The 26837-nt window shown below is 34.9% G+C and overlaps 1 protein-coding gene across 1 annotated transcript; it reads left to right on the forward strand.

The window, feature by feature from the left end:
- Nucleotides 1-546: 546 nt before the first annotated feature.
- LOC137405281 (tryptophan 5-hydroxylase 1-like) lies at nucleotides 547-25109 on the forward strand. Its single transcript, XM_068091510.1, has 12 exons — nucleotides 547-577; nucleotides 7596-7721; nucleotides 9599-9803; nucleotides 12286-12460; nucleotides 16322-16372; nucleotides 17376-17474; nucleotides 17727-17773; nucleotides 20221-20356; nucleotides 21856-21982; nucleotides 22855-22950; nucleotides 24034-24164; nucleotides 24519-25109. The coding sequence occupies exons 1-12, from the start codon at nucleotides 575-577 to the stop codon at nucleotides 24682-24684; spliced, it is 1362 nt and encodes a 453-aa protein (XP_067947611.1). The 5' UTR covers nucleotides 547-574; the 3' UTR covers nucleotides 24685-25109.
- Nucleotides 25110-26837: the final 1728 nt, after the last annotated feature.

The following is a 26837-nucleotide window of genomic DNA, read 5'->3' on the forward strand; positions in this document are numbered from 1 at the left end:
TATATCTACAATGTATATCTAACATGTATGTCTACAATGTATGCCTACAATGTATATCTAACATGTATATCTACAATGCATGGCTACAGAGTATAGATATAATGTATGTTTAAAATGAGCACCTAAAATGTATATCCACAATGTGTATCTACAATATTCATGTCTCGCTTACATAAATGATGACCCCCTGAATATATTCACATCTTCTACTATTGTCCATTGAACTATTGTCTTGTTTTTCATGAAAGGTCTTTCCTTAACTGATACAAGCCAGCTTGTACTTATATAAGCAATAAACCATCAAGGTTACATAAATGTAAAGCTAAATGCCTTATATAAACGAGTATCGCTAGGCTTTCACAATAGCATAAAATCAGCAACCGGCATAATGCAGGTGATAAGAAATAAGATAGGCAGCTTAAAAGGAGGACATTTTAGCTGTCAGCCAGTCGCTTACTAAACACATAGCACAAAGTTGATAAAGCACTCTGTTAGCAAAGTGGTTAAAATGAAGAAACTTTCAGCCGTGACACGTGCTAACACATGGGAAGAGTTAAAAGATACAGTGGAATTGATGGTGAGTTGCTTCCCAGTTTGGTTAGTCTCGCGCACGAAGAGTTATATGAAGAAAACGTCGAGTCTGCAGGCTTGACTTCTGCCAAGAAGTTTTTGTAAAACTGTTTTGTGTTATCCAATAATAGTTAATACATTGCTCTGTATTCTAACTCCAGAACTGGCTAAGACAGGAAAATTATCTGCAGATAAACAAGGTTCAGTTAGTCAAAAGACACAAGCCTTTATTAATCATTGTTAACTTATTCTCATTTACAACACTACTGGTTGTTAAAAAACCAATGCGAGTTGTCAGACGCAAATCACTCCTGCAACCGACTGAAAACAACGCAATGAACTGATGAATTGATTGGCTTCTGTAGAAGACGGATCAACCAGCTCATGCATAGCCAAGAAAGTTAAATGATAGACAGTAAACCATAACTTTACTCTCTGATAACTACTTTGGTCTGAGCAATCAGAGATGGGAATCTATTTTCATTAACTTAAGTGTACCACAATCAACTATAAAAGTCTACACCCCTTCATTAGAACACTAGACTAGTCTATAATACTCTACAATAAAACCCTCTATTAGAACACTAAACTAGTCTATAATACTCTACAATAAAACCCTCCATTAAAGTACTGCAATAGTCTATAATACTCCACAATACCCCTCTATTAGAGTAATACAATAATCCGTAATACTCTACAATACAGCCCTCTATTAGAGAACTAGACTAGTCTATAATAGGCTATTCTACAATGCTGTGCTACATTAGTGCAGTAACTTGCTTTACAATGCTACACAATCCATATTTCATGAGCCGTAAACTCACAATGTGTTATGAGATACAAACACATACCATAAGAATAAAATCATAATGGGTGATTAAATAACAACAAGTGAACCTAAAATTATGTAATACATGACACAGCAAAACATAGGGCAAACCTAACGCGCTGGTGACCACATGAGCTATATTAAGCCATGAAATATTACTTCTAGTGCATTACACTTATGTACATAGTTAACTACCTCTGATCAGTCATAAATATGCTCCAATCATATCATAGATGTATTTTAGTCCCTAAAGTAGAATTAAATTAAAACTGTGTTAGTATAAATCTCATTTTGACATAGTGTGTGAGCTACAGCATATTATGGCATACTGAGGCATAGTCATACATATATACTGGTAACTGTAGTTTTGTTCCAAAACATATTTTAGATACTGCAACAACGACCTTACTTTGGTTATTGTAGCAACGCTTATGGCATAAGCTATGTTCCTAGAGGGCATTTAGTTCAAAACTGACATTTTAAAAGTTCTTCACGGCTAAATACATGTAATTTGTGCTTGATTTAATGAAAAAATTGCTATTACTGTACGAAGCATGCAACTGTATTCAAGAACATAAGTAATTATGATATAACACAAATTTCGAGAGCTGGCTGTATTTTTTAAGCTAGCACTGTACTGACTGCCTCACTTCTATTGAATATGCATGAACAAAATTACTACGAATAGCTAAAATAGTACTAATGCATTTCTCAATAATTTATGAGCAGCTTTGAAACTCTTTCATCGTATTGCATCTTGCCCTGCAGTGAAACATGTTTGATGTGAAGTTGGGATGACAACAACTAATTACAAACATAGAGTAGATGATGGTCATCTGTATCCAGGACAACATGTATTCATCAGTTTTTTAGTATTAGTGATTCGCTTGCTACATACATGCTCATTTAGCAAGGGCTTCCGCTTGAGGATATGCATCAGACCATATCAATGGCAAACAGCCAAAACATGAATTATAGTAACAGGCTGGAGTAAGGTGCGATAAGAGTTATACTTGTATCCTGAATTTGTTTAGGTAGCAGATGGTCTCTTCGCACAAGATTAAGATAGACTTCCGCAGTTATGTAACCATTCTTCAGTTTCACTTGTGTTTAGAAAGAAATTTATATATAGATTTGTTGCTATCTTCAACCCATTTTAAATAACTCGTTGCGCCATTTCATACGAATGGTAAATGACATATATGACCAAACAAAGCATATTTTATACATACCTATTTTTAGTTATAGTTGTGAAAAAGCCTACTTTGGTGTATTTTTTTGTCTTACTTCTAAAAGTGGAACCCAAGTGATAATAGTTCGTTGGGTCAATCTTTCAATCGTTCTGAATGAGTGATCAAACATCAAAAGATCTCCGATTACTGTAGAAAAAGATTCCACTAGCGACCGAGTCTCACCGTGTTAGGACTGCTCCAAAGTTGGCAGCAACCACAAGACTCACTTCGATATTAGTCATCTTAAGTCATCGCTTATCTCACCGCTGTCATTATTGCTGTTATTCGTAATCGCTCTGCATGAGCTCGCTGAACAAGTTCTAGCGCAGATTAGAGCCACGCAGCTTGGTATCGCACTAAATATCGCTTAGTGTGTTTGCACCTTATGAGTTTGGGATATGTCACCAACATACTTTGATCATTCCAGACTGGCTTTCTGGCATACTGGTTTCTGATGACTCATTTAAGTTTGTGGTACAGAAACAAGCAAAGCCAAAAAGCTCCACCTCCCCAGCAACACAAGCTTCACTCTAAAACTATTTGTTTTTCTATTCATAATAAAACATCTTTTATTAGACTCAGTGTACTGCAATCATTGTTCCTTCAGTTACCTCTAAAACAATACTTTTTTGAGAAAGTTTAATAAAAACTATTTACTCTATTTGATTTCTCTTTGTTATGGTATTCTACAAGCTTAGAGCTTTAAAACAATATTCAGTTCAAAAGAAAATTATGCTATTCAAATTGATTTCACAGTTGATGGAAAGTTGTTAACACGATTTAGGATCAGGAGATTCGGTTGTATATACTAGACAGGGCTTCAATGTGTTAAAGCAGAGAGTAAAAGGATATCACATAGAAAACATGTTGATTGATTTATAGATAGATGTTAGCTTTTACCTTTATTCATGCCAGTCAATGCCATTAGAGCAAATTAGACCAGGAAGCAAAACAAAAAATAGTAAAGTAAACTGAATTATGTTAATTTAAAGAAAAAGCTCTTTTTCTATAATACTGTTTTATAATGTAAATCGGCAGGGTGTCTGGTATAGGGTGTAGTGGTTTATGGGGATGTAGGAATGTAATGGGCGGTCAGGCAGCTTGGAGATACAATTTGAGTATTTTAATCAGCAAATATCTAAAAGAAACATTTAGCTCCTCAGCAATAAGGGCATTTAGACGCTGGTAGTAACTATCCATATCAGGTAGCATAACCCTAGAGCATAAATGTTGAAATCATTCGATTTTTTGTTCATCAGTTTTTGATACAAAGGGCAGCTTGAAGCACCTGATGGCACCATCTATGACACCTGATGTCTATCCTGTCAATAGATAGAATGGACATCTCTATGAAATATGGTGGCTGATACACAGAAGACTACAACATATTATTACAGCAACAAAATATGGGAACTTGTTACAGGCAGTAGTCTGTAGTTAAAATTAACAGATATTGTCTGTGAGACCCTTAATAACAGTTTGCAATAAAAGGAGACACTTTGAATACCAGTAAATGCAATCAGAGTTGGTTTAAAAGTGAGAGAGAGGTTCTGTAAGAAATTTTGTACCTAAAATCGTGAGAACTGCTCATAGGTGTATACAAATGGAGGGCGATGTTGACAGTAAACTATCTTCATTTCTGCTAGGGAGTTCGGTGAATAATATTTTGATTTGTTCGAATTTAAAGATATTTACTGCTTGTGTGTATGTACGTATGTATGTACGAATATACATATGTACATATGTACAAATATACGTATGTACATATATATGTGTGTAAGTATGTATATATGTATGTAAGTATGTATGTATATATGTGTGTATGTACGTATATATGTATGTATGTACATATATATGTGTGTAAGTATGTATGTATATATGTGTGTAGGTATGTACATATATATGTGTGTAAGTATGCACGTATATATGTGTGTAAGTAGGTATGTATATATGTGTGTAGGTATGTACATATATATGTGTGTAAGTATGCACGTATATATGTGTGTAAGTAGGTATGTATATATGTATGTAAATATGCATGTATATATGTGTGTAAGTATGTACGTATATACCCTACAGGATGAAAATATTCGTTGGTTATAAAAATTCGCGATTTCGCGAACAGTCAATTCCGCGAATTATTAAATTCCGTGAATAATTAGTTCTATTTTTTAATCATAAGGGAGACTAACTACTGCATCAAATTAAAAACTAGCTGCTAGGCTAGTTTTTAATATAAATACTAAACGTAGTTGAGTTTCAAAGCATTTTTAAAATCATTGCCAGGGCTTTGATTTAACACCATTGCCAATGCATCACATTTCTTTACAAAATTATTCAAGGTTGTCACAAGATATGCAGAATGGCCTCATTGCAAAAATAGCCGCTAGGCAGAAGTACTAAATGTAGCCGAGTTCCAGAACTTCTTTAAAATCATCGCTGGGCTTCGAGTTTTATTGCCATTGCATCAAACTTTACAAAATTATTCAAGGTTTTCACAAGTTATTCGGCATGGCTTCGTCATCGCAAAAAATCTCTCCTACAGACTTTTACATTGAAATCAACTCCATCAACCGCTAATACTAAAGTTGATGATGATAATGATTCTGATCTGGACATTATGGTATGTATTTGATTTGCAGTGCAGATACGTTTTTCCATAATTAACTGCATTAGTTAATTCTTTTGTTTAAAAACTGATCGCTTTCATTAAATACTTCAGCTATTGTTTTTGTACTTCCTTAACACTTATTAATATTTTTTCTTTCTTGTTTTTACTGCAGATTGAGAATGAAATAACCTACTCCGATTACGAAAACTAGAGACAAGTAGTAATATTCATCAAGGCAGGAATATTGGCAGAGAAGCAACCAGTCAACCTAGACCCCCTTCATCGACAACAACTCCTTGATATCGCTGCAACAAACATGATTAAATTATATATTTTATTTCATGTATAGATATATTATAATTTATTACAAACTTGAGTGTACAAATAAAATATTTCAAACACCAATAAAATTTTACAAACGATGATGGAGTAAATATAAACAGTTTAGTCTATATGGTGGTTGTCTAGAGCAATAAAATTAAACTGATACTCTTGATAAGTGAATACTAGTGCGTAATGGTGCTCTCTGACTAGTTATTTTGGTAATAGCAGCTCTATATATCGCTGTCACTGCCTTGGGTAGATGTTAAAGGCAATGCTCTTGCTACTAAATGGCTGGTAATGAAGTTATCATCAGAACTCTCCTCGTGGCTTCTTATTGCAAAGTTCTGCCGGTTGGCCAAAGATTTGTGCTCGTAAACGCGTTTTTGTTCCTTTTTTTTAAGCAGATATATTCTCCTCGTAAGTAGCTGCAGTCACTTCTACCTCAATTTCCAGACCTCCCTGAATGATTGGTGATCTTCTAAGAATGACATATACCACCCTTGCAGTCATTGTGCTTGCGTGTATGATGAAAAATCTCTCTCTCACACTAAAACAAATAATGAAGCAGTAAGGATGGAAAAAATAAATATTGCGTTTTACCAAAGTACCAAAGTAAAATTCAACTAATTTAGTAAATGGTTTTGAAAAAACTCATTACTTACCACAAATTGTTGGTTCATCAAAGGCCTCCAAATCTATGAATATTCGTGAAAACCTCTGAACGCAGCAAAAAGTTTATAGCTTAGCACGATCGACACGTAGTTGTAAGCTAAATAGAAAACGAAACACGCATTGTGCGCATGCGTAGGGTTAACTCTATTGCTAGACGTAATAGAGTTAACTCTTCATAGAGAGTGACAGTTTTCAGCCGCGAATAAATTAATCCGCGAATATGCATGAAATGGCAATTTTCGCGAAATTTAACTCCGCGAATAAATTAATCCTGTAAGGTATGTGTGTAAGTATGTTTGTAGATATGTGTGTAAGTATGTACGTATATATGTAATCACCAACAAAGTGATATTTCCCCTAAAAAGAAACAACGGCAGAAATCAGAAATTAAGGAGTGAATTGAACAAACGTGTTTAAAATTATTTATCTTATAGCAAGAGTCAAGATAGTAAGTTGTAGGTTTATGTTTTTTATGTGTGGAAGGATAAATACAAGTATTTTGAACATAGTTTATGTCACAGTCTACTTAAAGAATAAAAAGATGGAAAAAAGAAAGTCATTGCTTTCAAAAACTTATAGGCGTAAAATTTTGTTTTTGGAAACAGAAGGGATTTAACGTTTTACCATTCCGTTGCTGATGAAAATTATAATCACCAAGTTTGGTAATAATCAGGTTTTCATGGGCAATTATAGAGTAGGCCCTACATTAGAAGTGCAACATTAAGAAATTGTTAAGGGTAAAAAGACATGAGTAAACAACTCATAATTTCACCGATCTTCATTTTACTCGTTTGCTTTCCTTTACATTATGCATGATACTGTTTTCATTTTTTTTAAATTTATTTGCTTACATTTTTGTGAATTATAAAACTGAACATTCGAAATTTGCTTCTATTGTGGCTACATTTTGTGTTGATTCTGAGGCTTGCAGTAACTATAGTAACCAGCAGTCTATAAATATATGGCCACAAGTTCATGAAAGGTTTGTCATATTTTGCAAGATTGAATTACAGTAAAACCTATTATGCAATTACAGTAAAACCTATTATGCAACTACAGTAAAACCTACTATGCAATTACAGTAAAAGCTATTATGCAAGTATAGTGAAATCTACTTTGCAATTAGAATCCAAAAAGATTTTGTTGCATTCTATCCATAGTTACCCAGGCGCTTAGTTAGGGAAATTTTAGCTTTTTTCACCTTTTTGTGCGTGAGAGCATAACCAATGTTTAACATGCAGTATGGTATTTCATCAATTTAAAAATAATACTGTTGATCCGTTGCGATGGTTTTACGAACTCCAATTTTATTGCAAAAAACATTTGTAAAAGTGATGTTGATGCTGCTCTATTTTAGACCAGGATAAAACGACTTCCAAAATTAATGAGTGAGGAGCACTTAGATTTTGGTAACTCAAGATATATAATCTTCTCCCTCAAAGATGAGATTGGAGGACTTGCCAAAGCTCTCAAGCTGTTCCAGGTAGAGATTTATGTTATAGCAATAGTTTTATGCTTGAATATTTTTTAATCTTGCCGTTGAGTCAATCCAACAATAATAAAAAATATTAGTTTTTGTCTGCCAACATGAGACTACACTAGCAGATGAATAAATGGAGATAGACAAAAACAGTTCTATTTGCAGCAGTAGACACTGCATCATAGAAAAACAATCCTTGAAGCTTGTAAAAGACACTGCTCGGTCTTTCACGGCACACTAGCTAATTTCCCCTTTTTCAGGCTAAAAAATAAAAACACATTAGAGTAGAGTGATTTAGTGTATATTTGCATATAACAGGCACAGTCGCTGCTAAAGGCTACTCTACCATCTCAGAAAACGTGCCAACCTTTTATATGGTTGGCCTATGACGACAACAAGTATTATATAAGATAGCATGGTCAAACTCGTGATGGCTATTAAATAAATTGTGGTAAGACGTTATTTAACACACAAGGAAAATGATATAATAAATGGTTAAATATATATATGCGTACATGACAACTACTGCTACCGAAGATCACTAAAATAAAGTATGATTTTTTTGTAACCGATAATGTCTATTTTACTACGGCCTCTACAAGCTCTTAATATAGACATTAAATGATTGATTCTACAAATTTAATGAATGTCGGTTGTAAGTTTTTTGCCTAAACTTACACAAAGTGATGGAGTTGTGGGTTAGTTAAAAAGTTCACTACTCATTTACATAATTGTATTAGCTGTGATTAATCGTTGTAAAAATATGAGCTTGGGTCTCGGAGTAATTATTGAGTTTTCTTAGAGCACTGCTGACGCTCTGTAAGTTTGCTTTAGTATTGAATATGTGATACCAATCACAATGAAGCATTTTAATGCAAAGATTATGTCAGTTCTGCTCTAGTTATCCCGCTTACACCCACTGTAACTCACATATAAACATGAAAATACAATAGACAGAATGTGACTCTGTATGAATCATCTGACAGGAGTCACCGTTTATATGTTTAATTACCATGAACATATCTGTTCTATTTTGCTGCATACGTAAAGAGGTTGCAAAACAAACTGACAACTTACTTGATAGCGTGGTAGTTAACACACCCACATTTTGCTGCAGTCTACATCATTTTATTTGTAATAAAAACGATGGTTTGTTTTAATTAGCAAATATATCTATTTTTATAGAAAAAACTTTACATAATATCACCGATGTTATTTGTGATATAAGAATAATGAATGAGTGAAAACAAATTTGTAATTAACTTATATTAAAAGTCAACCTAAAAGTTATCATTTCTTCAGGGTATAAAAGATTTATAGGGTTTACTGTAGGGTGTTTACAGGGCATACTATATTGTTTTACAAAAAAAATTTGCAAAGTTTATTTATCTTTATCTAAATAAATATTTAGAAATGTTTGTTTAGGTGAAAGGATCTTGAGAGATCCTGTTTAGCAGTTTCAGAGTAAAAGGTGCGCAAAGGCCTAAGGGTATGATGATGACCAAACAGGCGGAAGCTGCGACGTAAATACACACCTGATAGACATCCCGAATCTGTATCGCCCCTGAAAGTAGTGTTAGAGTTAGTTTGGTTGTTAATCCCATAAAATATCTTTAAAGAATTATCACAATTCACAAGTTCTCGGAGCACTCTCGAAGAAATTTCTCTGACAATGCCTCTCACTATATTATCGCAGCTCCGATTTCTGTGATAGCGATAATAGTTGCTTCAATATTAATCTTATTAACCTATCATCTATTAAGCCGTTGCAGTTATTGCCGCTGTTGGTCACATTGTTCCTGTTGTACTCAATTCTGTATTTTATGAACAGCTGGAATGCATTAACTGAGATCAGAGAATTTTGCTGGTATCATTTACAGGACAACAACGTGAATGTCATTCATATAGAATCTAGAAGATCGCCCAAAGGCAGCCATATGTGTGAATTCTTCTCAGAGGTTGAAGTAGAAAACTCAGATCTTGGTAAACTAGCTGCAGCTTTGAAGGAAGAGGTAGAAAATTTTCAACTCGGAGAAGAAACCGCTTCAGCTACTCGATTGGCTATGCCAGAACCAACGGCTGAAGGTAAAACAATTATAGTATACGCGATAACCAATAATACCATGAAGGCACAAGATAAGATATGATATGGTGTTATGAAATGCTGCAAATGCACTTGTAATTCTGCGCAAAACTGTGTGACGCAATGATGCGGCTGGCTCCATGGTGCAATATAATATGATGTACTTGATATATGTTTTTTTTATAAAGAAAATCTCAAAATGTGTCAAATTATTTTTAGCTTTGGGTTCTTCTGTTAAAGAAAAGTTGCAACTCTTATTAGATAATTTTAGCTACTTCAGGTGCTCAATATCACTACGATATTTATTGAAATTAATAGCTATCTCTATCTAATATTATCGCTTAAAATATCACTTATGATATGCTAAAAATATGTTTACACAGCCAGCGGTAAGTCCGTTCCCATGTTTTGCTGCTACTTCTATTGCTGCTATTTGGTCTGTGTCTTTAGACAGCGACTAAGATAAACAGCTGGAAATCAGGAGCTTTGGAAGAGTAGATATTGATTACTAAAGCAAAAATATTTTTTATTGTTGATTTCATTATTGGTTACAGACAAGCGCCCAGCTCGGCATCAGTGAACTTTGTGGCTGTAAATCATTCATTAATGTAATCAGCTAATGTGATTAAGCACTTATTAGCTTCTCTGGTCATTTACTCTGCACGCTGCTGCACAATTTAAGGCTACTGGAGACGTGCACCAGTAATTGCGTTCGAAAACAGGAAAGCCTTTGGGAAACTCCAATTGCGTAAAGATTTAAATGAAGATGCTAAATAAAGCAGCTGTACTGGAGGCAGTCTAGTAATATTGAAACAATTACTGCAAGCGAATGATGAGAGAGTCTGCTGTCCGCAAGGCAGGAAACATTGTGATGTTTTCCATAAAGCAGCGCTTCCTAATTCATTTTCATTTTCATCGTCACACTCTTTACGACTGACGAGGGCAGTCTTGCACCATTTGTTTTGAACAAAGAAAGTTCAGAAAATAATAAAAAACTGACTTTTAAAATAGGCAAAACAAAGTTATTGAAAGGTCATTCTATGAAAACCCTAAAGTTTTCACATTGCGGCAACATTTATAAAACAACTCACTTTTGATCTTTGACTTTTTCGAGCTTCTTCTCTGCTATTATCTGATCAAAATGCATTTGTTTGTGTGTAACGATGGAAGTTCTTAGGATTGATGCCGTTACAATATTTAATTTGAATCTATAGAAAATATAAAAATCCAGATTCACATAGGCAAGTTGTTGCGACAACGAATACTCTTTCTCTGTCTTGTGATGGATTTTTAATCTCTCGCGAACAACAGCTCGCAGCACCCCTTAGTGATGTGAGCATGTCTAAGGGCTGCTGCACGCTGGTGTTTACACCCCTTAGTGATGTGAGCATCTCTAAGGGGTGCTGCATGTTGGTGTTTACACCCCTTAGTGATGTGAGCATCTCTAAGGGCTGCTGCACGCTGGTGTTTACACCCCTTAGTGATGTGAGCATCTCTAAGGGGTACTGCATGTTGGTGTTTACACCCCTTAGTGATGTGAGCATCTCTAAGGGGTACTGCATGCTGGTGTTTACACCCCTTAGTGATGTGAGCATCTCTAAGGGGTGCTGCATGCTGGTGTTTACACCCCTTAGTGATGTAAACATTTCTGCGCTTAAATTTAACCATCTGAAGTAATCAATATAATCATCTTCAGAAAGTAGAAGAAAGGCGGTGCATTCTTCGTTTCAACACGTGATTGTCTCTCTACATATGAAGTAAATATCAGAACATATTAACTTGGTATGACATATTTGAATTTTATTTGAATTTCGATGCATTTTCTTGCACTCTCCACAACCCTTGGGGTACCTGGTACTCAGTTGGGTATTTTAATATCTAAACCAAAGCTACTCTACTAGAGTAACTCTAGCCTGAATAATATTTATAACTACTACTAGTAAGGCGTAGCAACCAGTGCTAGACTGTGTTCCGGTTTTTGTTACTAGTCATATCATGAAATACTGAGAAATTCTTTCAGTAAAAATTATTTTTTAGCAAAAGAGTTACTTAGTTGCTGAACATAACATAAATAATAAAAATATATCATAAAATTTTGTTGTTTTATAAGAAATGCCACACTGTGTTACAGGCCAAAAACCAGGCACATAACAAGAAGGAACATTATTCCGCTACGCAAGATGTTATGTGAATAGAATAACTTTTTGTATATCTTCTCCTTCTTTGACATCTGATAGAAATTTAAAACCAAAATTATATTATGCAAGTTTAGCCAATGGCAATGCTGTTGTAAGCACTCACTGATATCGCAGCAGGAATAGGAATAGGAACAGCAACAGCAATTCTCTATTATTCCAACTCTACATGTATGGTTGTTCTCCCTGCCTCTGTTGTTGTACTGAAGCTGTTAGTACTCTGGCAGTCTATAATATTATTTATCTTATCACTAAACTTGCTCTTCTAACTATATTTTCATCATTTTAGATGTTTGTGAGTATTCTGTGCCTTGGTTTCCACGAAAGATTAGTGACCTTGACAGGTCGTCTAATCGTGTTCTCATGGTTGGAATCGAGCTACACACAGACCATCCAGGATTCCAAGATGAAACGTACAAAGAACGGAGGAAATACTTTGCGAATTTGGCTTTTAACTACAAGCAGTAAGTAATATATCTTTTTATACGCCAGTTGTAGGCCATTGCTCAAAATGTAAAATGTTTCGTTTGCGTAATATAACTCAAAGCCATTTCTGTTGTATTCTTTACCATTGTTGTTAAAAGACTGCTTAAAAATCTTTACCATTGACATATAAAGTTTGTTTATCCTTTCCTACCACTGTTTAGACTACTGTATGAGAATTCCACAAACTTTATCCTTACTATAACAACTATCTCATGATTTGATTAATAGTATTAGATTTGCTTCCTTCCTTTTTCCTACCCTTTATGCTATAGTACATTCAAATTTTGCTGATTATGCATTTACGGCTGCCTGTGCAAGACTTCATGTGAGTCCGAATAACAAAAGTTTTGAAGAAAATGCTGCCATTTTTTATATTTGCAGTGCAGGTAAAAATGGAAGGTTCTCGATGCAGGTTTTTTAAATTTTGAAGCAAGTTTATATAAACACAAAAAAACTAAATAACATAACTTTTGCTAACTTTTAGATAATCATAATTTTTTTAGTACAATAAGAGCCATGTTCATCTGTCTGTTCGTCTATCTTTCCGAAACCATGGTTGGAGGTTGAGAAAAAAGATTGCATTGTTTGGGATTCGAACTCATGACATTCGACTTTGTAGCATAACTTTCTTAAATCTGGTCTCATTGTCCACCCTTCAGCATATCAGAATAGTCATTCTTGTTCTTACTCTCTGCGTTGTATTGGCACACCTGACGATCCCTTACAGATCTTAAGACTGCTAGGGTAGGCTTATTAGTGGTAATAAAATAGTGCTTACTGCAAAGGAAACTGCGATGTTCCCTTTGCTGATCCTCAAGAACCAAGCCACTTGAGTACAAGGCAAAGATATATCTATTTGACAAATATATACAAGAATGCAGTCAACGAATCACATGCAAGAGACTATCAGGGATCTCTGGTTTCCTCCGCTCATCTGGGCTCCTTATATATGCTGTTAGCTGAAATGGCTATAGCAGTGCTGATTTTACTCAGTAGGCTTGCTAGTTTCCAGCTTATAGAGCGTGTCAACAACTAGTAGGTCAACAACTAGGAACATACTCTATAAGCCAGCTTTACGCTTATAGAGTATGTAACTAGTTATTGACCTTTGAGCCGGAACACTTGGTGCCAGTGTTTTGCAGGTCTCCACCACACTTACATATCATAGATAAAACAATAACACACCATAACAACTGCCTGACCCTTAATCATATTCACGAAAAAGTTTGTTTTTTATAAGAAACATTGGCTGTGTTAACTGAGGTGCTACTTGATCCTTAAATAAAAGGAGAAACCACAGTAATAATACTCTATATAATAATAATATAATAATAATAATAATGGGTAAGGGCTGTTGTATAGAAACCATCAGAAAACTGAACGAAAGCAAAGCTGGCATGATAAGCCAATGAACGGACAACATCTAAGACAGACAGAGGATCAAGCAGCAAAGGAGACATGGCAATGGTTGAAGAGGGGATGTCTTAAACGAGAGACTGAAAGCCTGATCATTGATGCCCAGGATCAAGCATTAAAAACCAACTATAGGAAGGCCAAGATAGAAAAGTCAACAACTGATCCGAAATGAAGATTGTACAAGCAGAAAGATAAAACAGTGCCCCACATAGTCAGCGAATGCAGTAAGATTGCACAGACAGAATAGAAAGGGCGGCATGACAAAGTGGCAAGTGCAGTGCACTGGAGCATATGCAAGAAACATGAGCTGCCCCACACAGAAAAATGGTACGATCAGCATGCAGAAGCTGTTTTGGAGAATGAGAAAGTGAAGTTGCTATGGGACTTCAATGTGCAGACAGACAAGGTTATTGAAGCTAGAAGACCAGACCTGATACTAATACACAAAGAAATCAAACAGTGTCAGGTCATAGACATAGCAATACCTGGAGACACAAGGGTAGTACATAAGGAAGATAAGAAGATTGGTAAATACAAAGAGCTTGGGTTTGAGATAAACAGACTGTGGAAGGTGAAGACTGAAGTGATAGCAATAGTAATTGGTGCACTCGGAACAATATCAATGAGGCATGTAGCATACTTGGCCGAGGTGGGAGTGAACATGTCTTTTGAGACTATACAGGAGACAGCCATCTTAGGAACAGCTCACATATTGAGGAAGGTCCTCTCTTAGTGGAATTGAGGAAGATGTTGGATCCTTTGGCCTTTTGTTAAGACCCGGACTCAACATGGTCTAAAACCAGTCACCTACCACCACACGACTGCGAAGAAAAACTTTTATAATAATAATAATGATATATCCTCTAAATAATAAACTTTTTTAGCTTGCGGAGCATATAATTGGCCACAGATTTATAATGAAAGTAATTTGCTTTTGCCCTTGACCCGCGCTAACACTTATGGGTAAGGGCTGTTGTACAATGAGATTACTCCAGGATAAAATAAAGCTCAGTCTCATAGTGATTTTCATGAAACTATGCCAGTGCCAGACTTCTTCTTTTGACCAACTTCAATAGATGTAGAGAAATTTTTCTGACACTGAGCTGTAGCCTTAAAATATTTGCTTAATGCTTGCAACTTTTTAAATAACTCTAGCAGTTATGCTGCCACTAAAATTCATACTCTATAAATGACTCATCAAACTTGAACAAAAAGTGGCTCGACAAGAAAGTTGTTTTAGTAAAATAGTTACGGATGCCTATGAACATTAGAGCCTGAGTTACGGATGCCTATGAACATTAGAGCCTGAGTTACGGATGTCTATGAACATTAGAGCCTGAGTTACGGATGTCTATGAACATTAGAGCCTGAGTTACGGATGTCTATGAACATTAGAGCGTGAGTTACGGATGTCTATGAACATTAGAGCCTTAGTTACGGATGTCTATGAACATTAGAGCCTTAGTTACGGATGTCTATGAACATTAGAGCCTTAGTTACGGATGCCTATGAACATTAGAGCCTGAGTTACGGATGTCTATGAACATTAGAGCCTTAGTTACGGATGTCTATGAACATTAGAGCCTTAGTTACGGATGTCTATGAACATTAGAGCCTTAGTTACGGATGTCTATGAACATTAGAGCCTTAGTTACGGATGTCTATGAACATTAGAGCCTGAGTATTTGCATTGTTTACTAAAAAACTAACTTTAAATTTGTTTTAATACATTCCATCGAGTTTCATACAATATTATGAAAATCAGATATTTAAGGAACGGTTCTTACCGACTGTCTATATCTACGCATATAACAATTCTTATGTTTTCAAACTACCATGTTGTCGGGCAGTTCAAAAGCCTGCTAGATATCTGCAAATTGTAGCGCTCACAAAATAATGTGTCTTGTGATATCCTTTAGCAACTAATTGTTAGCATGAGCAGGATAAGCAGCAGTCTCTGTAGATGGCCTTAGTAGTATATTTACATACCAATGTTAAGTTCTTGACACTAATTACTGACTTGCATTCAACATTTTTGACAGTTTTTTTTGTGTTTTGCCTAGTCAATATGTGAAAACCATTAGTCCTCATACTCTGATAACACAAACAGCTTAGGATGAATCATAACTGATCCTAAAACATAACTTTTTAAGAGATAATTTGAAGCACGCTACTGTCATTACTATTGAAATTTGTTATTGCTGGAATAAGGTAGCCTTACTTCTAAAAATAATGTACTATATAGCCACCAAAAACAGTGCATCATTCTTTTGTGGAAGTCATAATTACTACACCGTGGGGTGCCACACTAAGGCTTTGAAGTGCACAACAAAATTTAATGCCATGATTACATTAATAAAATTTAACAATTTAAAGCTGAAAAAGCTATCATCCTTATGTACATCTACTTCTTTATTATTCAGTGGAAAGCCTATTCCCAGAATTGAATATACAAAAGAAGAAATCAAGACCTGGTAAGTCGAAACACTAACACTATCTTGGTGCTAGTATATTTATAGTTATCTTATGGAATTCTAAAGTTGTAGCTGCTTGGCAACAGATAGATCAGTAGAACAAATCTGCCTTACAATGGCTTCATCTGTTTTTCATCTTATTTGTTTTGCTTTTTCTTCTTGTATCGCATAATTTGAAATTTTTTTCTGTTTGAAATGAAATTATCGCCAATTAAGTAATCTATATGTACGTGTACTACTGAATGCCTAATTATAGGAAAGTTTTTTTTATAGAAAATTTATTTTTATTTGGCTAAGTTTCTTTAAACAAGGAAATGGAGTAACTTAAGCTAGTAACTTGGTTAGTCTAAATCTTTACTATAATAAGAGCCGTACCCATCACTTTGAAGCCAGTGTTAAGAAAAAGATCGGGTCATGATTTCTCATGCAATTATGATCTTTAAGCATGACAGCTGGAGCTTGAAGTAGGCTATTTTAACCAATCGGCTTTAAAGATTGGCAGGTGCATAAGTATGCGCACTATTATTCTACAGTAATGGCAGTTTGATGCATAGTCTAATGGATAGTACACTTATCTGCAGAACCAAAGGTTCAGAGTTCAAATCCTTCGTGAAGTGGTTTTTTTGTTCCTAAAATTTCACCGCTAAAGCTGGACATACGAATGATAGAATGACAAACACTGAGATTTATATATATCTATAGATACATCTATCTAAAAAAACACAGACTATTTCAGAAAACTGTGCAAATGGTTTTGTTACCACTTAACAGTGTGTGCATTGATAGCATGGAAAAAACAGCCTTATAAAAGCAAAGTTATTCTGTAGAGGTCACTAGAACTTTTTCATAGAAGTTTTCACATTACAGCAAAATTTGCATGCCTAAAATAATGAATAAACTAGCAAGCAGTCAACGAAAAATCTTATGCATCAAGCTTTACATTCGCTATACTTCTATTGTGACATCTAATCGGTAAGTCAGCAGTATCTACCTTGACATACAGGGGCATCATCCTAGGAGAGCTGAGCAGTCTTTATCCCAAGATGGCCTGCAAAGAATTTCTACAGAACCTGCCACTGCTGGAAAAGTACTGTGGCTACAGGTTAGATTGCACATTCATTTAGACTAGCACATTTGAAGCCCTGTCTATCAGAGAACTCCATACAATTTATATAGTAAAGTGTTGAAACCATGTGAAAGTGACTCGGTAAAATCATGAAAGCATTGTTTTTGCAATAAACATGTCCTTCTTTAGTAATCTAGCTCAGGTGAGACTGTCATCAGACTGTCTACTGTCTGCTAGTTGTTGATTTAAGTAACTACATCTACTGTTTATTATGTGTATACCTTGCAGAAAGGATAACATTCCTCAATTGGAAGATGTTTCAGAGTTCTTGCGAGGTTTGTAATATAATATTAACTATTTTAACTTACAGACAATAGAAATTATATTCTACTATAACTTATTACACAGATTTTGTTATTTCATGAAATGAAGATAATAATGATTGAAAAAAATCAACTTGAATAACAACCATGAGATTTTAGTCTACAGTATGCAGCTCTACAGTACGTATCTCTACAGTATGTATCTCTACAGTACGTAGCTCTATAGTACGTATCTCTACAATACGTATCTCTACAGTACGTATCTCTACAGTACGTAGCTCTACAGTACGTAGCTCTACAGTACGTATCTCTACAGTACGTATCTCTACAGTACGTAGCTCTACAGTACGTATCTCCCAAACTAAACTGGTAGCAGGTGACTAGTCCAAGCTTCATTTTACTTTTATTAAGCTGAGCAAATCTTTGCATGTTTGTAATATGTACAGATATTTGTAAATACAATTTTATAAACTTGTTCAGATTTTTATAGCCTAGTATAGATTTTCAGAGACGTTTTCTGACTTGTTAATGCTTCTGTAGACTTCTATTGACTAATGTTTTAAGAAAAACTACTTAACTTTGAAAAATCATCTACTGAATAGATAAAAAAATTTGATAATTTGCAACTTCTACAGTCATATCAGTCATAACAAGTAGTACTCTCACTTTCCCATTGTCTCATTTATCTCAAATGTATCAAAAAATGAATAAACTACTTAAATTAAATTATTTAGCATGTTATTTCTCAGTTCACAATCTACTTTTCTTTGAAAAGTAGTAGACTAGTAGTAGTAGTATTAGCAGTAGTAGTAGTAGTAGTAGTAGTAGTAGTAGTAATAGTAGTAGTAGTAGTAATAGTAGTAGTAGTAGTAATAGTAGTAGTAGTAGTAATAGTAGTAGTAGTAGTAGTAATAGTAATAGTAGTAGTAGTAGTGGTAGTAGTAGTAATAATAATAGTAGTAGTAGTAGTAGTAATAATAATAGTAGTAGTAATAGTAGTAGTAATAGTAGTAGTAGTAGTAATAGTAGTAGTAATAATAATAATAATAATAGTAGTAGTAATAGTAATAGTAGTAGTAATAGTAGTAGTAGTAGTAATAGTAGTAGTAGTAAATCTAATAGTTGAAGTCTGCTACTACTTTTCTTTCGAAAATATTAGCAGATTTCAACTATTAGATCTTAGCTTATATTCAGGTAAAAAAATTGTGAAATGAAAACATTTAACTTATACACAGGTGATGAAACTGAGCCCTTTGATCCTTTTTTATTGTAATAAGGGAAAGGCTTGCAAGGTGCAAGGATAATGATTTCAGCGAACACCAAAGCAAGCTAGTTATGAATGTCTGCCTAACATAAAGTGCATAATAAAAATTTATAAGCTTTTACTCTTTTTAATGTTGAAAGAATGTGAGACAGTCAAGCGCTGCCCTCATTCAAAACGCTCACAAGCTATAATGTCCCACCCATGTAGATTAGCACTCTCAGCTCTAGGTAGCTTTAGCCAACAGTTGATTAGGACCTTAAATTAGTCTTGTAAGTATACAACTGCACACCTACAGATGATCACATCATACTGTCTACCATTACAATTCTCAGGTTATGGTTCTCTTAACAGTTCAAGTAGATTCCTTAGTTTCTAACTGCAATGAGTAGAGGGAAACATAATCTCATTAGGCCGCATTTGAAAAAGCTTTCACAGAGAGTCCTTCTCAAGTTACAACGGTTTTGACTTACACCGTTTCGAGGTGACAAAGACACCCTATGAAAATATTAATAATAATATTTGATGTATTCCCGTCCTAACGTCGGTTACGACATAAGTAATGAAAATAATTGTAAACTAGTGTTCAGTGCGCAGGAGTGAATACGCCTGATTGCACTTGTGGTAAAGGAAGGCAGCATCAGTGAAGTTTCAGTGAACCAGTGGTCATTTTAGTTGTTCCTTCTGGTTCTCGCTCTGCCACCTGTTGGAGTTTTCTTTTAATTTTTTGACCTTCAATATGACTCAAAAGCGCAAGGTAAATTTTTCTAATGATATTGCGTCGAAGAATAGAAAGGCCATCACCATAGAGATTCGATTAGCTAGTAATAAGAGTCTCTCTCTGTAAGTACCCTGTCCTGTTAGGACATAGGCGATCAGGATTCTTCCCCACTTTCTATAACCATGACTGTTCTTGGCAGGTGTCAACAGTGGTTTGCCATTGCCTTGTTTTGGGAGTTTTTACTGAGACACCACTTCTAGCTGGCCGTTGGCTCGCAGAGGAGCACTTCCAAACTTCGTCAGGTTTTTGAGTACAAAGTAATTTATTGAGGGTGCTTCGCCTTACGCTGAAATTTGAGTTACACCGTGTTTTAAGAATAAGCTAGTGTTTTAAGTTGAGTACCCTATACATGTATACAGAGTGTTGAAAATTTCTTCAGATGGCCAGCTAATAGTTGTCCTCTCATAAATTTTACAGAAAGAACTGGGTTCACACTCCGCCCTGTTGCTGGATATCTCTCCGCAAGAGATTTCCTGGCTGGTCTGGCATTCAGAGTCTTCCACTGTACTCAATACATACGCCACCACAGCACCCCTCTTTACACACCAGAACCGTAAGTTTTAGATTTTAAAGCTATACTTTATTATGAATTTATTTCATTCAACTTTAAAAGGTAGCGATTATTCATCATTAACTACGACTAGAAATTCCTGTTTTTAAAATAATAGTTTAGTATGAAGCTGCCTACACAGGGCTATGATAAACTAATACTAAACGGCTACTAAACATATAATATTCTTGAAGTGAAACTGTGCATAACTTTTTAGATGATTTAATATTCTTGAAGTGAGACTATGCCTAACTTTTTGAATTATATAGTATTTTTGAAGTGAAACTATGCATAACCTTTTGAATGATATAATATTCTTGAAGTGAAACTATGCATAACTTTTTGAATGATATAATATTCTTGAAGTGAAACTATGCCTAACTTTTTGAATTATATAGTATTTTTGAAGTGAAACTATGCATAACCTTTTGAATGATATAATATTCTTGAAGTGAAACTATGCATAACTTTTTGAATTATATAGTATTTTTGAAGTGAAACTATGCATAACTTTTTGAATGATATAATATTCTGGAAGTGAAATTATGCATAACTTTTTGAATGATATAATATTCTTAAAGTGAAACTATGCATAACTTTTTGAATGATATAATAATCTTGAAGTGAAACTGCATAACTTTTTGATTGATGTAATATTTTTGAAGTTAAACTATGCATAACATTTTGAATATAATATTCTTGAAGTGAAACTATGCCTAACTTTTTGAATTATATAGTATTTTTGAAGTGAAACTATGCATAACATTTTGAATGATATAATATTCTTGAAGTGAAACTATGCATAACTTTTTGAATTATATAGTATTTTTGAAGTGAAACTATGCATAACTTTTTGAATGATATAATATTCTGGAAGTGAAATTATGCATAACTTTTTGAATGATATAATATTCTTAAAGTGAAACTATGCATAACCTTTTGAATGATATAATATTCTTGAAGTGAAACTATGCATAACATTTTGAATATAATATTCTTGAAGTGAAACTATGCCTAACTTTTTGAATTATATAGTATTTTTGAAGTGAAACTATGCATAGCATTTTGAATGATATAATATTCTTGAAGTGAAACTATGCATAACTTTTTGAATTATATAGTATTTTTGAAGTGAAACTATGCATAACTTTTTGAATGATATAATATTCTGGAAGTGAAATTATGCATAACTTTTTGAATGATATAATATTCTTAAAGTGAAACTATGCATAACCTTTTGAATGATATAATATTCTTGAAGTGAAACTATGCATAACATTTTGAATATAATATTCTTGAAGTGAAACTATGCATAACGTTTTGAATGATATAATATTCTTGAAGTGAAATTATGCATAACTTTTTGAATGATATGTCACTTAAAAATCTTTTTGAGTAACACAGTTTGAGTTCTATATATAAAAACATACATTCATACATGTAAAATGCAAAACATAAAACTCATAAAGCTCACATGACGCACGCTGTGTTTTGTTTGTTAGAGACTGCTGTCATGAGCTTCTTGGTCACATGCCATTGCTGGCTGAACCAACCTTTGCTCAGTTCTCACAAGAGATAGGTCTGGCCTCTCTTGGAGCATCAGATGAAGAGGTGGAAAAACTTGCGACAGTAAGACTTTAAAAACCTGTTGTCAGTTTTTAGTTCATAGAGAGTTGACGGCGCCAACTGACCTTGACCACTAAATATTCACCATTTTCAACTAAGCAGTTTGACTCAAGAGAATCTTGTAAGAGCCTCAACATTTCTTCTCTATATAGACTAAGAGTTTATCACAGTTGTGTGGTTTACGAACTAGGGCAAGGGATGTCTGTTTGTCAGGTCATGTTTTGTTGTGGGTCTAGTTCATGACAGCACAGATTGAATTGTGCAAATTTTATATGGTAGCTAAATCTATCCCACAGAACATGGATGCTGCCATGCATAGACACTGCCATATATACACGCTTCATTTCAGCATCACGTGTGTGTGCTAAGTGTATCATGCCTAGGCACTGTAATAAAAGTGTTGAAAGAACTGTTTCACAGGCTCCAGAGGGCTCTCTAGTGTGAAAAGGCCTGAGAGAACTCCCAAAAAAGACCTGACTAGTAGGATTTATTTGTGTGGTAGTGGAGTTGGCCACCGAACATACAACATGACCAGTATATCTTAGCGCTAGCTGACAACATAACCAGTGGATCTTAGGGCCAGCTGAAAACATGACCAGTGTATCTTAGGGCCAGGAGTGGTTCAAGACTTGATGCCCTTCCTGGTATTCCGGTTTTTCAAAAAATGAATGAACTAAATTGCTCATTTTGGTTGTTTACTTGCTCAAAATGATTGGCTCACATGAAGAAAAAATTCAACCAAGTGTAGATTTACAACAACAGCTTTTAGTTTGTAATGCAGTTTTTGCTAACAGTCAATTTACGTGTGGCTTCTTTAACTCTAACCAGATACAATTTCTCTAGCTGCCCAGATAATGTGAACCATTTATTTCTAGTGCTACTTCTTCACAGTGGAGTTTGGGTTATGTAAGGAGAATGGAGAGATGAAAGTGTATGGGGCAGGACTGCTGTCATCAGTGGCTGAGCTCAAGGTGAATATGATCTGAATGAGCACACCAGTTAAAAAGTGTAACTTGAATATTCATTGTTACTAGAGTTGAATAGTACGAGTGTGTTTACGGAAAAGCCGAAGCAGACTGCCTCGGGAATGTGGAGCATGACGAAATGCTGGTGCTAGCATTTGCCTTGGAACGCATACTCTACACAGTAGGCTACACTAGAAGTGTTGCAAAAGCATATCTGTTAATCCTTGACATTTGTATAAATAAATTTTTATTATCATGATACAATATGAATTGTTTATATTTTAATATTTGTACCTAATAATTTTATGCTCAAATCAATCTTCATTCTGATTGGCATTGTATTCCTTTGGAGCAATTGAGTTTTTGTCAGATTGAACAAAGTTTAGGTTTTTGATTAACACCTCATTGGCACTCAAATTATCCAACCATGACGTACCCACCAATCACTTGAAACACACAAATGAATAAATGTTACCTGCTATAGATTTGCAGCGATGGCTTGATATATCTTCACCATTCTTCAGAGTTTGCAGAGCTATCCATATCCTAATTGTGCTTTCTAAAATTTGGTATTGATGTCAAACACATGACCTTTTAACAAATAATATCTAAGGAAAGATTTTTACCTTTGTTGTAACATGTTTAGTTTATCTTTTCCTTAGAAAATTGCTTATTAAACTTGAATTTGCATGCCATTTCAACAACCTAAAGTTGTGCATAATGTTAGGCTAACGGGTCAGAAATCCTGTACCTTGTTAGCAGTCTCGGCAGTAACCTACACGTCTGAATCATTACCTTGAATACAACTTGAGAGTATTTAAACATCAAACATGTTACTGTTTGCACCTCTAATGTTTTTCTTTATTGCTTTTCTGTAATGATGTTGCGCTGTTTTTATAACACGTATTTTACAAGTGTAAGTCGAATGGCATTCTCTCTGTTTCCTGTTTTACACTATAAATGTTAATACTTCTATATATTATTATTATATACATATATATTATTACTACTATTTGTTTGGGCGAGGAAATTTGCCAATACTTGGCACTGTAGTTAAGAATACTAAGCTGACTTCTAATTTTTCTAAAGCACGCGCTGACAGATGCAGAAGTTCATCCATTTGACCCAAAGACAACCTGTCAGCAAGAGTGCATGATCACTGAGTACCAGAAAGCATATTATTCTACAAACAGCTTTGAGAGTGCAAAAAACCAGATGAGGTGAGTGTAACAGCAACTTGTAATCATCTACACACCTGCAGCCAATGCCAACCTGCAGCCAATGCCAACCCGCAGCCATTGCCAACCTGCAGCCAATGCCAACCTGCAGCCAATGCCAGCCTGTACAGTTACTGCTGGTAGGAATCAGTGTTCATATAGCGATTGCAAGTCCTAACTAATATTGATATGGCTAGTAGTAATTACTACAAATAGTACTAAAAGTAATAACTACAACTACTTGTAACTGACAACTCTACTGCAGCAGTAACTAGTAAAGCCAGTGTGATTAGCAAGTAACTCAATATTCTTTCAGATTATGTATTTTTCGATTGCACCTGTGCTTTACCATTTCAGAGACTTTGCCAAAAACATAAAACGTCCCTTTGAACTGAGGTATAATCCATACACACAGAGCGTTGATGTTCTGGATAACGAAGAGTTAATAGCACTGGCAGTCAGCGAGATTAAAGGGGATCTTGCTAAGATATGTGCTGCTTTAGAGCGACTGAAAGAAGCTTGAAAACAAAAGGAAAAAGGAGATCTGATGTCGATAAAAAGCTGATCGACTATTGACATCTGCATTATAGTGTCCTTGACCTGTCATTGGCTTGATTATTCACTGTAAAAATTGTTGTCATGTTAAGTAGGATGTAATGCAAAACCTTTTCAAGGATTTGCAGCAATCCACTGATAGGACTAATAATACTAGCACCTTGAGTGTTGTACAAGTAGATAGGTAACTGTGTTAGGAGGCGAAGAAAGAAGCACTGCCAAATTTTTCTTTCAAACAGAAAATAATACATCTAGCCGAAGTCTTAGACAATATACAATCCTGCACATAGCTATATTTCCTGATTAGCGGATGACCGCATATTTTAATGTTAGAATTAAGGCGAGTATTAGTCATGATTGGCTGAAATGTTCATCTAATACATATATAACAGTAAAAGTATGTAACAAATAATGAAAGATTGCTACAATTGTTTTAAACAGAAAAAGAAACTATTAACCGGCGAATGTACACTATTTATCTTTATATGTGTAGTCATTTTATTATCTTTGTGAATAAATCTAATATTCGTTATACGCGTAAATACCTTACTGTGTTAAGTTGAAGTTAGCTGGACTTTTTCTACTTGCCGGTAATACGTAATCAGTTTATTTGGTTTAGTTTAACAGTACAGCGAGCTAACTTACCAAAGGCTGGGAGGGGTTACCAACACACCCAACAAACTGATGTTGTAGAGGCATTCAGTAGTCTTTTAAAATGATTCCCATAATTTTATCACAGGTTAAATTTTAATTGAACAAAACAGCTATGCTATGATGGATAGAGATGTGGGTACTCATGTATTATATTAGAACGGACAGAGATGTGGGTACTCATGTATTATAACGGACAGTGATGTGGGTACTCATATACTATAATGGACGGTGATGTGGGTACTCATGTACTATAATGGACAGTGATGTGGGTACTCTTGTACTATAATGAACAGTGATGTGCGTACTCATGTACTATAATAATGAACGGTGATGTGGGTACTCATGTACTATCATGGACAATGATGTGGGTACGCATGTGCTATAATGAACGGTGATGTGGGTACTCATGTACTATAATGAACAAGGATGTGGGTACTCATGTACTATAATGAAAGGTGATGTGGGTACTCATGTACTATACTGGACAGTGATGTGGGTACTCACGTACTATAATGAACAGTGATGTGGGTACTCATGTACTATAATGAATGGTGATGTGGGTGCTCATGTACTAAAATGGACAGTGATGTGGGTACTCATGTACTATAATAGACACTGATGTGGGTACTCATGTACTACAATGGACAGTAGTAGCTTAGTGTGGATACTTATGCACTATAATGTAGCTTAGTATCTGTACTCGTGCATCATAAAGTTACCTATCAAGTGATTGTAGCAAAGCAAAATAAAAATTTAAGAATTTGGGAGGTTACAAATATTTTTTTTATTCATGGCTCCATTAGTGGATGAAGCGCTTCATGTTTAATATAAATATTTGGTTGTAATTTGTGACTGTAGTAGAATATTACATCCTTGATTTTGAATAAAGCTTGGTTAGTTTTCATTCATGACCTCAGCCCTACATGTATGTAATCTGACCAGTTTAGATTTGAAACCTACATGTACATAGCAAATCATGTCAATCGTGCCCAATCTATATATATATATATATAAATCTCAAAGTTTGTCATCTGTTCGGATGTCTGCCTGTCCAGATATAGTTATTAGAATCTTGGAATCACGATTTCGTATTGCAGAAGATTTAATCTCGGAACCTTCCATTCCCCAGACGATATGCTAATCCATTGAGCTACCCGAGATTGATGGATTCATTAAGTGATATATGTCGCCACGCGGGTGAATATATGTATACGGCTTTGCGTTACGGCACAAAGTCATTTTATGCTTGCTCTCACAGCTCTTAGTAGGTTTAGCAACACTAGCTTACTCAAATTAGCCATTAGCAATGTGCTAAGCTAATGGCAAGTGGCAGACGACTACATTACCTGCAACTGTTTATAAGCTGTTTTTAATACCCGTGCAACCCAGCATTGGACTAGTATAATATAAATGCTTACGTTTAGAAAAAGACACGAGCATTTCAGCTGGTATTAGTTTCCATTTTTT

This window comes from Watersipora subatra, chromosome 9, assembly GCF_963576615.1.
Source record: "Watersipora subatra chromosome 9, tzWatSuba1.1, whole genome shotgun sequence".
In the NCBI taxonomy this organism is placed as follows: Eukaryota; Metazoa; Bryozoa; class Gymnolaemata; order Cheilostomatida; family Watersiporidae; genus Watersipora; species Watersipora subatra.

Excerpts from the sequence above, each read along its gene's own strand:
- LOC137405281 (XM_068091510.1), top strand. Across the intron at positions 17,475-17,726 it reads GAAAAGTACTGTGGCTACAG|AAAGGATAACATTCCTCAAT; the intron begins GTTAGATTGCAC and ends TATACCTTGCAG. Across the intron at positions 24,165-24,518 it reads AGTGCAAAAAACCAGATGAG|AGACTTTGCCAAAAACATAA; the intron begins GTGAGTGTAACA and ends TTACCATTTCAG.